This window comes from Lolium perenne, chromosome 4 (genome assembly GCF_019359855.2).
Source record: "Lolium perenne isolate Kyuss_39 chromosome 4, Kyuss_2.0, whole genome shotgun sequence".
NCBI lineage: Eukaryota > Viridiplantae > Streptophyta > Magnoliopsida > Poales > Poaceae > Lolium > Lolium perenne.
Window position 1 is genome coordinate 45,060,787 of NC_067247.2, and position 12,211 is coordinate 45,072,997.

The following is a 12,211-nucleotide window of genomic DNA, read 5'->3' on the forward strand; positions in this document are numbered from 1 at the left end:
CTCCCGATGGGAGTAGCCCCCGAGTCTGGGCACGGGTGCTTGCAACCGGGTGCAGACTCGAGTCGAGCAATTATCTCTTCCTTCAAGGCTTTTTTCTTCGAGTCTTCATTCTATCGGGTGCGCGTCCAGCGCTCCCGATGGGAGTAGCCCCCGAGTCTAAGTGCAGATGCTTTGCAATCTGTGCATAGACTCTAGTTCACCATCCGATACATTTTTATTCCTTCGAATGCTTTGAGCATTCCTCATGACGTCATTGATGACGCTTTGCTGATATCTTGATTTTGACTGACAGGACGTGACCCGCTGGGCCTATTCTCTCTCTGTATGGCCCTTTTTTTAAGCAATACCCGCCCTTCTCGCACAGTTACCGAGGCGTCTCCTCGATTTCCGCAATCTTTAATGGAAAAAATTCACTTAAAGAACTGGCAGCAAAGACACGTGCCCACACAGCCCTCAAGTTCTCCCTCTCTTAAAATCTCCAAAGGGCGAAAATCTCTGATCTTCTCCACACTTGCCGTAGCGTCTCCTCGCCCTTCTTCTTCTTCCTTCCTTCCTTCACAACTGCTGCGCCGCCACCACCGCTTTTCCGATCTTCCCCAGATCTCGCAATGGTGAAGAAGAAGAGCCTTACCGCCGCCAGTTCTACTAGCGGAGGCGCCGCCGCCAAATCCTCCTCGAATCTTCCGAAGGGGAGCGCTCTGGATGCTCCTCCCCCAGCTCCGGCGCCGCCAGCACCGCCAGGCTCGATAGCCAAACCTGGGGATTGGATAGCGTCAACCATCACCAAGCGCGACGAGAAGAGATCCCGAAGCCTAGGATTAATCTCCTCCGACGAGGGGAATGTGATTTTTCCAGGTGCGATTTCTCGGCCCAATCCCCCTGCTGGCTTTACCGTGATGTTCCTGTCATTCCTATATCGGGGTCTCTCGCTACCTGCTCATGAATTCCTTCTTCATCTTCTGCAGACTTACGAAATCCAACTGTGGCAACTCACTCCTAACTCAATCCTTCACGTCGCTGTGTTCATTACCCTCTGCGAGGCGTTTTTGGGCATTGAGCCTCATTTTGGATTATGGAAAAAGATCTTTTATGTAAAGAGATACAGCAGTAGTAATGGATCTTTCGTCATCGGAGGAGTGGGGTTTGTGGCTCGTTCGGAGGTTAATTATTTCAATTTCCCAATGAGAGAATCCGTGCAAGGATGGAGACTGAAATGGTTTTATGTCAAGGATTCCTTGTCAACCGAGTCCCAGCTTCCTTGCTTTGCCGACGTCCTCGAAGCCAAGCCTAAGGATTCCTGGAAGAACATTCTCTCTCCCGACGAAAGGGCAGCAGCCGACGAATTATTTGCCAAATTTCTTCGAATCAAAGAGACCGATGGCCAAACTATGGTTGGCACAGAGGTGGCAGCGGTGTTCCTGAAACGTCGAGTCCAACCAATCATGGCCAGAGTTCGTCCAATGTGGTTGTATTCAGGTCCGAAGGATGAGACCAGGATTAATGTTGCCGAACTGTCGGAAAAGGAGCTGCTTGATGAAGTCCATCGCCTTACTTTCTTTAGTCAGGAAGACTCGATCCCATTGATATCTTCTTACACTCCTCTTGATGCTGATCATCCACCACCAGAGGTAACTTCCCTTTTCATATTCTCATTATGCTGTTTCCACTTAGTCAACATAATTACTATTATTCTTATTTGTTTTTCTCTTCGACAGATCCCCATAGTCTCTGGAAACTTGCACGATTCGCCAAATGATACTTCTGAGGGAAGAGGCTCCTCAGTACCTGTTGATTTTCATACTGTCGAACACACAGGCCCGGAGAGCGAACACGATGATCCGATAGATTCTGAAACTGTTCACACCGATCTTCCTTCCTCAGCCGATGATGCTTGCGACACAGAGGGATCAATGCGTGATGATGACGCTGATCGTGATGCCTTTGTTAATGCAGCTGTGGAGGAGACCAGGGCTTCACCCGTGAAGAGATCAACCGGCGGCTTTGCCGACGAAGACGATCTCTTCGATATGTAAGCACCTTCTTCCCTGATGCCATATATTGTCCCCTTATTTCTCGCGTTCTTTTCATAACTTCTGCCGATCATTTCCTTTTTGTAGTGACGAAGGTTTCACTGAGCCTCCGTCTAAGAAAGCCAAATCTGGCGCTGCTCCACCGGACGTTGCGGCTTCCGAAGCTTCGGCTCCTAAGGCAGCCCCCACGGCTCAAGCATCGACTGCTTCCTCCCTTTCCAAGGGGAAAGATATTCCCCCAATGGCTGCCGCCGCGACTCCTCCTTCTGTAAGTCCTTTTTGATTTCAGCACAAATTTCTTGGAGTGTGTCTTGTCCAATAATTCTTTGTAAAACATCCTTTTTCCTTAAGGACCTGCGGGGTGTGATTTCTTCTTTGGAGGCCTTCGCCTCCCAATTCACTTCTCTGGAGGCAGACAAGGTTCGACTGCAGAAGGAAGTCGAATCTTCTTCCTCGAAGTTGGACGGCGCGGTCAAAATATCTGCCGAAGCTCGCCAAGAAGTCGACTCCCTGAAGGAGGAACTGGGCAAGCTGAAGGAGAAGCTGAAGGAAGAAGAAGCGTCAAGGCTGGCTGCCGAAGCTCAGGCAGCTGAAAAAGATGAACTCCTTCGCCAGTCTTCGTTGGCTTTGCTCGGTAATTCCTTTTATACTTCTCTGTCGATTATTGTACTCTACGAATTCGATCTTTTGTTAATGATCTTTTCCACTCTATTCTTTTGCAGAAGCCGCCAACATCCCCGTCAATGCCTTGGACAAAGTTTCAGATAACTCTCCTGCGAATGGTGTATCAATGACTCTCGCCTCCCACCAGCTTACGCAGGAGCTTCTTGAAAAGGGGAAAGGTGCCATGGAGCGGATGCACTCGATGATCTTCCCCAAGATCAAGCAAGACAAAACTCTGGGGCAGTTGATCGATGCCTTCGCGGTTGACACCAAGGAGGTTATCGAGGTATTCAAACGCACTTCGCGTACCTATGGTGCCCTCCTTGCCTTCCAACTTATGATGGGTCACGGCTTTAAGGCTGACATCGAAGAAATGACTAAGGAGCTGCCGAAAGAGCAAGATGGGCAGCTCATTGATTTAAGCGTCTTCAAAACGTCTGCCCTTAAGTGTGCTCGCCAGCTCCTTGAACTGGTTTCGTCAAGGAAGACATCGGCTGGCCCCAGTTTATCGACTCAGACCCAAGCCCTTTGATTTTTGTAACAAACTTTTCTTCGAGCTGATGTGAAACATTGTTCTGTTGCAAAACTTATGTTTGTAATAAACTCCGTGCTAGCAATGTTGTTAGTAAACCTTTGTTATCCTTTGTTATGACATTTTTACTTGCACTTCTCCCGATGGGAGTTACTTCGGATGCTCGAATTGACCCGATCTATCATCCCTTTTAACGTTGTTTCTTGCAGGTTTTCCCAGTGCCCGCATTTGTCGACGACTCTTCGAGTGCTCTTCCTGAAGGTGACCGAATCCAATGCATGAAGGATCAGATCGCTCAGATGGAGAAGGATCTGCGCAGCACTTATGCCTTAGCTGCTATTGTCAATAAGAAGAGCGAGATTGCAGCCGAAGTGGAGCGGTACTCTCTTACTGAACTGCATAAAGCTACCGAGAGTTTGAACTGTAAGTTTCTTGGTCCTTGCACTCTTTTGTCAACAAAGCATTGTCTGATCCTCTATTGATTCCTTTGCCAGTCATAGCTTTGAACCGTGCCGAAGAGAACAAGCGGATTCGCGAGCGTGTGCACGCATTGACCCAGCTGTCATCAGCCGAAGAAATTTTCTGGCGGGATCACTCGAAGGCTTCGGCTGTCGCACAATTTCAGGATCGGGTTCAACAAGTCCACCATTTCTTCGACAAGTGCTACAAAGCCCTGAGGGTGGTTTGGAGGACTATGTTTCCTTTAAACGCAATTCCCCCTACGCTGTTGACTCTGATGTCTGAGTTTGGGAATACCAAGAAGATTCGAGACTTGGTGCGAGCTCAGGTTTTTGCAGGGGCCAGGTTTACACTTGCCCTTGTGCTTGCACGTTACCCCTCAGCAAATCTGCTTGCTATCGCCAACGCGGTTGGTGACTTGGAGACTCTGTATCCGAAGGTATTGCTGCCTGCCAATGTAATTGTCGACAAGCTTGAGGAGTATTCGAAGGTACCTGAGGAAAAAGAAACTCCGCAAGGGTGACTTCAGGGATTAGTGTTGTTTTGTAAATAGGTTATTTTGGCTACTTCATCCAAGTGTTAGGATTGTTTAGCCGAAACTCTTTATTCGGTAGATACATGTATATGTACTTTTACCGTGTTGATGCCGTTGGCAAATTTTGAGGGAGCAAATCTTAATTGTCCGTTTAAACATTTTTCGTATTCGTTGGTCAGCAAACGTTTGAGTGATCAGCTCGTGTTGCAGGTCTTGCTAAACCCGTTGTATGTGCAACTTTGCTTTCAACCGATGTATGTTTCGACAGTCACTCCCGAATATTTCGGGTGCAATGATTCTGCCGATGAGCCCGTTGTTTTTTGATATTTCCATAAGTAAAATATCGAACGTGGGTTGTATTATGTGTATTTCCAAACTCTTGCTATTTTCGGCACTCGTAGAGGCATCTATAGCAGAGGGAAAGGTCATCGCCCTTGTTTTTTTGCATCCTTTAGCACTCGTAGAGGCTTTTTTGGAACACAATCTTTTGCCGCGTACAACATTGCACCATCGTTCACCGAGGGGTGTAATCAAAGGTTACGATGATGCGGATTAAGTGCTCCAAATTACTGCATGCTTAGCAAGGGATCAAAACTGAAGTTCTCATTAATAAGGTAAACACGGTACTAAAGGGCGTGAAGAAGGGGAAGCCCTGCTGAAAGTAAAAGAGAAAGCTAAACATTATTCGACTATTCTAAGCAAGGAAGGGGTTCTTCTTAACTTCAGGCTTGTCAACCGCGTTAACGGTTTTTGAAGCGTCGTTGACTGCAGTAGAGGTCTCGACAGTGATTGCCAATGTCTTGCTGTCTTGTAAGACTGTTGTGCCATCAACTGCCGAGATTTTTGCTGCCAAAGCTTCTGGAGCAAGGTCGTCTGGCTTCTTCTTGGTCTCCCTGACATGTTTCTCCTCCTTAATTTCCCGTATCGATAGCTTGGGTGGAAGATCGATAATTTCTTGTTTTAACCCAAACTTTGCAGCAATCCTCTGAAAGTCGTGATCACAATTGTCCGAGCGTGAAAAACTTCCATAGACTGTGATGTTTGTCCCGTTGTTCCCAGGCATTTTCAGCTTGAGGTATGCGTAGTGCGGCACAGCCATGAACTTGGCATAAGCTGGTCTTCCGAGTATAGCGTGATACTGTGACTCCCAGTTCACTACTTCAAACTCGATCTTTTCCTTCCTGAAATTGTCGGTTTTGCCAAAGACGACGTTCAGGTAAACTTTGCCAAGAGAGTAGCCCGGTGCGGTTGGAAGAATCCCATGGAAGCAAGTGTCTGTTTCTTCTAGCATCCTCATGGTGATCCCCATACTTTTGATTGTGTCGACGAATATCAGGTTTAGGCCGCTTCCACCATCCATGAAGACTTTGCTCATCTTGAACCCCCCGATTTGTGCCTCGACTACTAAGGCAGCGTGTCCTGGTTTTGGTATGGTCATCGGGTGATCTGCTCGACTGAACGTAATGTTCTGAGAGGACCACTCGACATACTCGGGGATGTTTGCCATGATGCTTTCTGCCAGGTTAATCTCTCGGGTGAGCTTCTTCATTTCTCTTCTCGAGACACCTGTCCTATGGATCATGCTCATCTGCCCACGTGGTGGTGTAAACGCCTCGTTGGGTTGATGAGGTTGAGCCTGCTGGACTTGATGCTACGGTGGAGGTGGTGGTGGTGGTGGTGGCGGTTGCTGGCCTGCCTGCTGGATGAGTTTATGCATGTCAATGAACTGCCGACAGTCCCTGAGCAAGTGGCTCGACTTCGTTTTGCCATCCTTAGAATCGACATACGAGTGCAAATAACAGGGAGCGTTGATCTGCTCAGCGTAAGGCAATTCGGGAGTTCTCTGCTGCCGTGGTTTATAATTGCCACGGTTCCCAGAGTTGTTCCGATTACCGTCCTGTCGATCGTCTCTTCTATCGTCATATCGATCGTCCTGCCGATCGGAGTACCCTGCGGCTACCAGGTTGTTGTCGTCATAGCTGCGATTCTTCCTTCTCTTGTGACGATCCCTTCGACCTCCCGAGTCGTGCTTCGGCTGGTCATCGTCTTCGTCATCACTGCGCTGTCGCGGCCTTCGCACGTTGTCCTCGCCATCAGCCCAGCTACTGGCGATTTCCATTAACTTGGTTATGGTTTTTGGCTTTTTGCATCCGAGTTCTTCTATGTAGCTTTCACGTCGGACGCTGTCGCTGAAAGCGTCGATTGCTCTGTCGACAGATACATCTTCGGCAGCGTTTAGGAGTTTGGTGAATCTCCCGATGTATGAGCGCATCGATTCCTTCTGCTTTTGCTGGCAATTCCGTAACTCTTCAATCCCGACGGGTCTTTTGTACGTTGCTTGGAAATTGGCAACGAAGGCATCTACTAGGTCGTCCCATGATTTGATGGAACCCTTCGGCAAGCCTCTTAGCCAGGCTCGCGCTGAATCCTTTAGGTAAAGCTGCAAGCACTGCATTGCCGCTATCTGGTTCCCTTTGTGCAGAATCACAGTTTGCAGATAGTCGTCTATCCAGGATCTTGGTTCCTGCTGCCCATCATATTTGGCAGCGTCAATAGGGGTAGGTTTGAATTTTTTGGGTGGCATCGCCTCGCGGATTTTGTAGCTTAAACAGTCGGCTCCCCTGAGCTCGCCGTCGTACTCCTGATTCTCATCCGAAGAATCACTGTCATTCTCCTCCCTAGCGGCGCGTCGTTGCCTTGCTTTGTCGATCCTGCTCTGGGTGATTTCATCCCGAGCATCTCTCGCATGATGCTCTGAGCCACTAGCCTGCAACGTGGTCTTTTCCTTTCGCGGAACTAGATTTTCTCCCAATATCGCGAGACTTTCTAGGGCGCCTCGGTGGGCTTGAGCCATGGATCCTTCAGGGCGCTGGTTGATGAGGTATGCAGCGAGGTTGGCTGTTGCTCCTGCAATGGTTTTCGGCCGTGGCATGCCCGCGGTGTCCGTGGTCATAAAGGACTTGGTCAGGTTCGATGTTATTTCTCTTGCGTCGTCTTCCGAAAGCCTGGATAGTCTCGACCGGTGCTTGCCTGCCCCCTGAGTATTTCGAGAGGCGCTCCCTTGCGAGCCTCTTCGTCGCTCGCTGGATCGGTCTGCCGTAGATAGGCGTCTCTCGAGGGTGGCTTGCTCTTTTGATAGGTGCTCCCGGTTTTTCTCTAGTATAGATCGAGCGATAGGTGTTGAGGGTTCCAACCGAGGTTCCTGCGGGGAGCGGCGTGTTGTTAAGTACTGCTGCCTTGGCTGCTGCCCACTCCTCGTCCGCGATGGTGTAGTCGCTGTTGTGGTTGCTGGCACTGTTTTCAAAACTTGCTCGTCTACTGGAACGAGGGGTATGGTCTCCGTCTCCTCTGTGCCTTGTGTTTCCCGTGTTATTGGCGACACAAACCTGGTGGTGTGCCGTTCTCCGGGAAGGAGCGGAAGCCGGAGCCGGCCAAGCCGGCCAGTAGACTATAGGGTCTTATATGTAAAGTGTCGGTGCCTATATAAGCCGCACTACCCCCTCTCGTGCAGGGGATCGATCATTCTCACCTCACTTCCTCCCCTAGCGCTGTCCTGTGAGAGAGACTCTTGTCTTCCTTAGCCTCCCAGGAGCAGCCGGACACAGCTCAAGGAGCAACCTTGTATTGTGTGATCATCATATACACTCTAGCAGGAGTAGAGGTGTTACCTCCATCGGAGGGCCTCGAACCTGGGTACGTTGCCGTGTCGCTCGTCCCCATACCCGCATCCGGATACCGCCGTGAGATCTCCTAGGAACCACCTTCGTTAGCCACCCTATGGCATATGCCGTGACGATACCACGACATTTGGCGCCCACCGTGGGGCCTTCAGCATCCTCGGCCGGTGTCTTCATCCGGACGGGCCTCACCATCACCACCGGTGAGCGAGTCGCTTCAGGCTTGATCTGGAGATTCGGCTCCCTCGACTGCGTCAGCGACAACGCTGGCTGCTTCGCTGACCGGCCCTTCCCAGCCGGCGGCAACGTCATCTCCTTCGGCGGCCACGACGTCTACGTCGCCACCATCGCACCGCCACGCTACCCGCGGCAGGTGCTGCGCTGCGCAAGCCCTCCTCCCCGAGCCGGCAGCAGCTCTCCCGCCAGCCCCGCCGTCGTGCAAGTCATGATGGCTAGCGAGGAGCTCCCCACCAAGAACCCGCGCACCCGCGGCCCCAACCTGGAGCGCAACGTCGACCCCAACGCCTCCGGCTCGGGCTCAAAGGCACCCCCACCTCCATCCCGGCTGGACGAAGTCGGGACGAAGTTGAGCTCCCCGCTCACCGCAGGCGGCGACGCCGCCACCGTCGAGGCGGACCTGGAAGCACATCGCCAGCTCCTCCTCCAGCAGGCCGAAGAGCTGGCTGCAGCCAAGCGCCAGCTGGGCATCACCCAGCGTGAGTTCGAGCACGCCCATGGCTTCACGCCAGGCGGCAACAACCCCAGCCGAGCCGGCATGATCCGCAAGCGCGGAGGCGGCTTAGGCGCTGAGATCGAGCGCAACGGCGCGGAAGCGCCGGCTCCGTCCGCGGAGCTGCCCATCTACAACACCCCCGACAAGAACATCCTCGCAGCCGAAGCGGCTTCGAAGGAGCTAGCCCTCCTCGAAGGAGAAGAGCTGCGCCGCCAGACGCAGCGCGTAGCTGACCTGTGCCGGGCTGCAGCTGAGCAGACCAAGGACCCCAGGTATGGTGCTTCGAAAGCTCCTCCCGTCCGCGCTGCTGCAGGCACCAGCAAGGACCCCCACAGAGACACGGCCGAATCCGCCTCGCCCGCACCAAGCCGGCACAGAGACTCCCGCGACACCCGCGCAGGTTCAAGCCGGACAAGCCGGCTGGACGGCGGCCACAGCGGCCGCAGCCGCCCACCACCAAACCGGAACGAGGAGCACGACTCCGAGCTGGCGGCGCCAAGGCGCCAGCACAGGCCGGCTCCAGAGCGAACCGGCACCCGGCAGCCGGCACGTTCCCGGTTGGGCCCCCGCATCGAGCCCGTCGACGCCAGAGACCGACTCGATCGGCTGGTCGAATCCCGCATCGCGGAAGAGGAGGCGCCGGCTTGCCCCAAGTGCTTCGGGCCCCGCATCGCCAACGAGCCCGTGCTCGACGGCTTCCAGCTCCCCCGCGACACGCCCAAGTACGACGGCACCGCCAAGCTGGAGGACTGGCTGCAGGACTACTCCACCGCAGTCGGCATCTCTCGAGGCAACAAGCGCTGGGCGGTGCGCTACTCCCCCCTGATGCTGGTCGGCTTCGCCCGCACCTGGCTCAACAACTTGCCAGCCGGCAGCATCAACGGCTGGCTTGATTTCGAGGAGGCCTTCATCAGCAACTTCACCGGCACCTATCGCCGGCCGGGTCGCCCCCAGCAGCTCGAGATGTGCAAGAAGGGCCCGGAGGAGACGGATCGCGCGTACCTGACGCGCTGGTGCGAGATGCGCAACTCCTGCGAGGGTGTGCACGAGATCCAGGCCATCAGCTTCTTCATGGGCGGCTGCCGGCCCAACACCATGCTGTGGCACAAGCTACGCCGTAGTGAGCCCAAGTCCATGGCCGCCCTCATGGTCATTGCCGACAAGTACGCGCTGGCTGAAGAAGCCGGCAAGGCGACGGCTGACCCAGCGCCGGCTCCCTCCAGGTGGGACCACCACAAGTCGGCTGAGCACAAGCCGGCAGACGGCGCCTCTCATGGCAGCCGGCGGGACAACTACCGCGGCAAGCGTCACAGCGACCAGCCGGACCGCCGGTACGGCTCCGCCCATGTAGCCGCCGTAGCAGACAACGCGGCAGGCGGCAGCCGCCGCCAGAAGCAAGACCGGCAGTGGAAGCCGAAGTACACCTTCGAGCAGATGCTCGACTCGCCGTGCAAGTACCACAGCGGCAAGAACCCCTCCAACCACACCACCCGCGACTGCCACTTCATGAAGCGGCTGACAAGCGGTGAACCTCTCCCGCCTCCACCCCCGCCGCCTCCAGCCGGCGGGCCGGGTGGCACAGCCGGCGCGGAGAACGCCAACCTCGAGCACCACGAGGCTAACCAAGTGCACCATGGCCGATATCTGGCCGAAGATGCTACCTACATCATCTTCACCTCCGAGCCCGAGGACAAGACGAGCCAGCAGAGCCGTTCCCTCGAGGTCAACACGGTCATACTGCCGGTCCCCCAGTACCTAAACTGGTCAGAACAGGCCATCACTTTTGATCGCCGCGACACACCGGCTGTCCTGCCGAAGCCGGGCAGCTACGCCATGGTCCTCGACCCCACCATTGGCACGACTCGGCGCAGCGTGCGTTTTTCGCGCGTCCTCATCGACGGCGGCAGCAGCATCAACATCCTCTACCGCGACACCGCCCACAAGCTAGGCATCCAGGAAGCCGAGCTGCGCCCCACCCCCACCGTCTTCCATGGCATCGTGCCGGGCCACTGCTGCCAGCCGATTGGCCGAATCACGCTGGAGGTGATATTCGGGAAGCCGGATCACTTCCGCACCGAGAAGATCGAGTTCGAGGTGGTGGACCTCGTCAGTCCCTACCACGCGCTCCTGGGCAGGCCGGCCCTGACCAAGTTCATGGCGGTGCCCCACTATGGGTACCTGAAGATGAAGCTGCCTGGCCCCAAGGGGGTCATCACCATAGCCGGCGACTATCGCCGCTCCATGGACTGCGCCACGCAGAGCTCCAAGATGGCCCAGACGCTGGTCATCGCCACCGAGAAGCAGCTCATCCACGACGCCGTCGCCCTCGCCAAGGCCGCGCAGACAGACATGCCGGCTGCAGGCAACCCGGCTGGGACGACTCACTTCCAGCCGGCCGACAACACCAAGAAGATCCTGCTGGACCCGGCGCAGCCGGCTCGTACGTCACCATCGGTGCCGGCTTGAGCAGGAAATAGGAAAGCGAGCTCACCAGCTTCCTCCGTGAGAATCGGGACATCTTCGCATGGACTCCAAAAGACATGCCGGGTGTGCCGAGGGAGTTGGCTGAGCACCACCTCCACGTCCGGCCTGAAGCCAAGCCGGTGAAGCAGCCTCTCAGGCGCTTCACCGAGGAAAGAAGGAAGGCCATCGGTGAAGAAATCGCCCGGCTGCTCGCAGCCGGCTTCATCATGGAAGTGCTGCACCCGGACTGGTTGGCGAACCCGGTCCTGGTTTTGAAGAAGAACGGCTCCTGGCGCATGTGTATCGACTACACCAGCCTGAACAAGGCGTGCCCGAAGGACCCCTTCCCCCTGCCGCGCATAGATCAAGTCATAGACTCGACTGCCGGCTGTGAACTGTTGTCTTTTCTAGATGCCTATTCAGGCTACCACCAGATTCCTTTGAATCCGGATGATCAAATAAAGACTTCGTTCATTACCCCGTACGGGGCTTATTGCTACACGACTATGCCGTTCGGCTTGAAAAATGCAGGCGCCACCTACCAAAGGTGCATGCAAAAATGCTTGCAGGATCAAATCGGCAGAAACGTTCACGCATATGTGGATGATGTCGTTGTAAAGACCAAGGAGACGACTACCCTCCTTGATGACCTGAGAGAAACCTTCACCAATCTGAGAAGATTTCGGATGAAGCTCAACCCGGCCAAGTGCACATTCGGCGTGCCGTCTGGCCAGCTCCTTGGCTACCTCGTCTCTCAGCGAGGGATCGAAGCCAACCCGGAGAAGATCAGTGCCCTGGAGAAGATGGAACTGCCGCAGTGCCTCAAGGACGTCCAGAAGTTCGCTGGCTGCACAGCTTCCTTGAGCTGCTTCGTCACCGGCCGGGGAGAAGGCACTGCCCCTATATCAATTGATGAAGAAGGCGGACAAGTTCGTCTGGTCACCGCAGGCGGATGAAGCCTTCCGTGACTTGAAGCGCGTGCTCTCAACCGCGCCAATCCTTGCAACGCCGGCTTCAATGGAGCCGATGTTGTTGTACATCGCAGCCACCAATCGAGTGGTTAGCGTTGTCCTGGTGGTGGAGCGCAAAGAAGCCGGCAGGGAGCAGCTGGTCCAGCGC

At 54.5% G+C, this 12,211-nt stretch overlaps 1 protein-coding gene across 1 annotated transcript in view; it reads left to right on the top strand.

Annotated features, from left to right (window-relative positions):
• The window catches only part of LOC127346735 (uncharacterized), a 78,514-nt gene that overhangs the window by 34,174 nt on the left and 32,129 nt on the right, over window positions 1–12,211 (top strand). Inside the window, exon 2 of the mRNA XM_051373008.1 lies at window positions 2,753–2,872. Coding sequence (XP_051228968.1) covers window positions 2,753–2,872 — 120 coding nt within the window. The remainder of the gene's footprint in view (window positions 1–2,752; window positions 2,873–12,211) is intronic.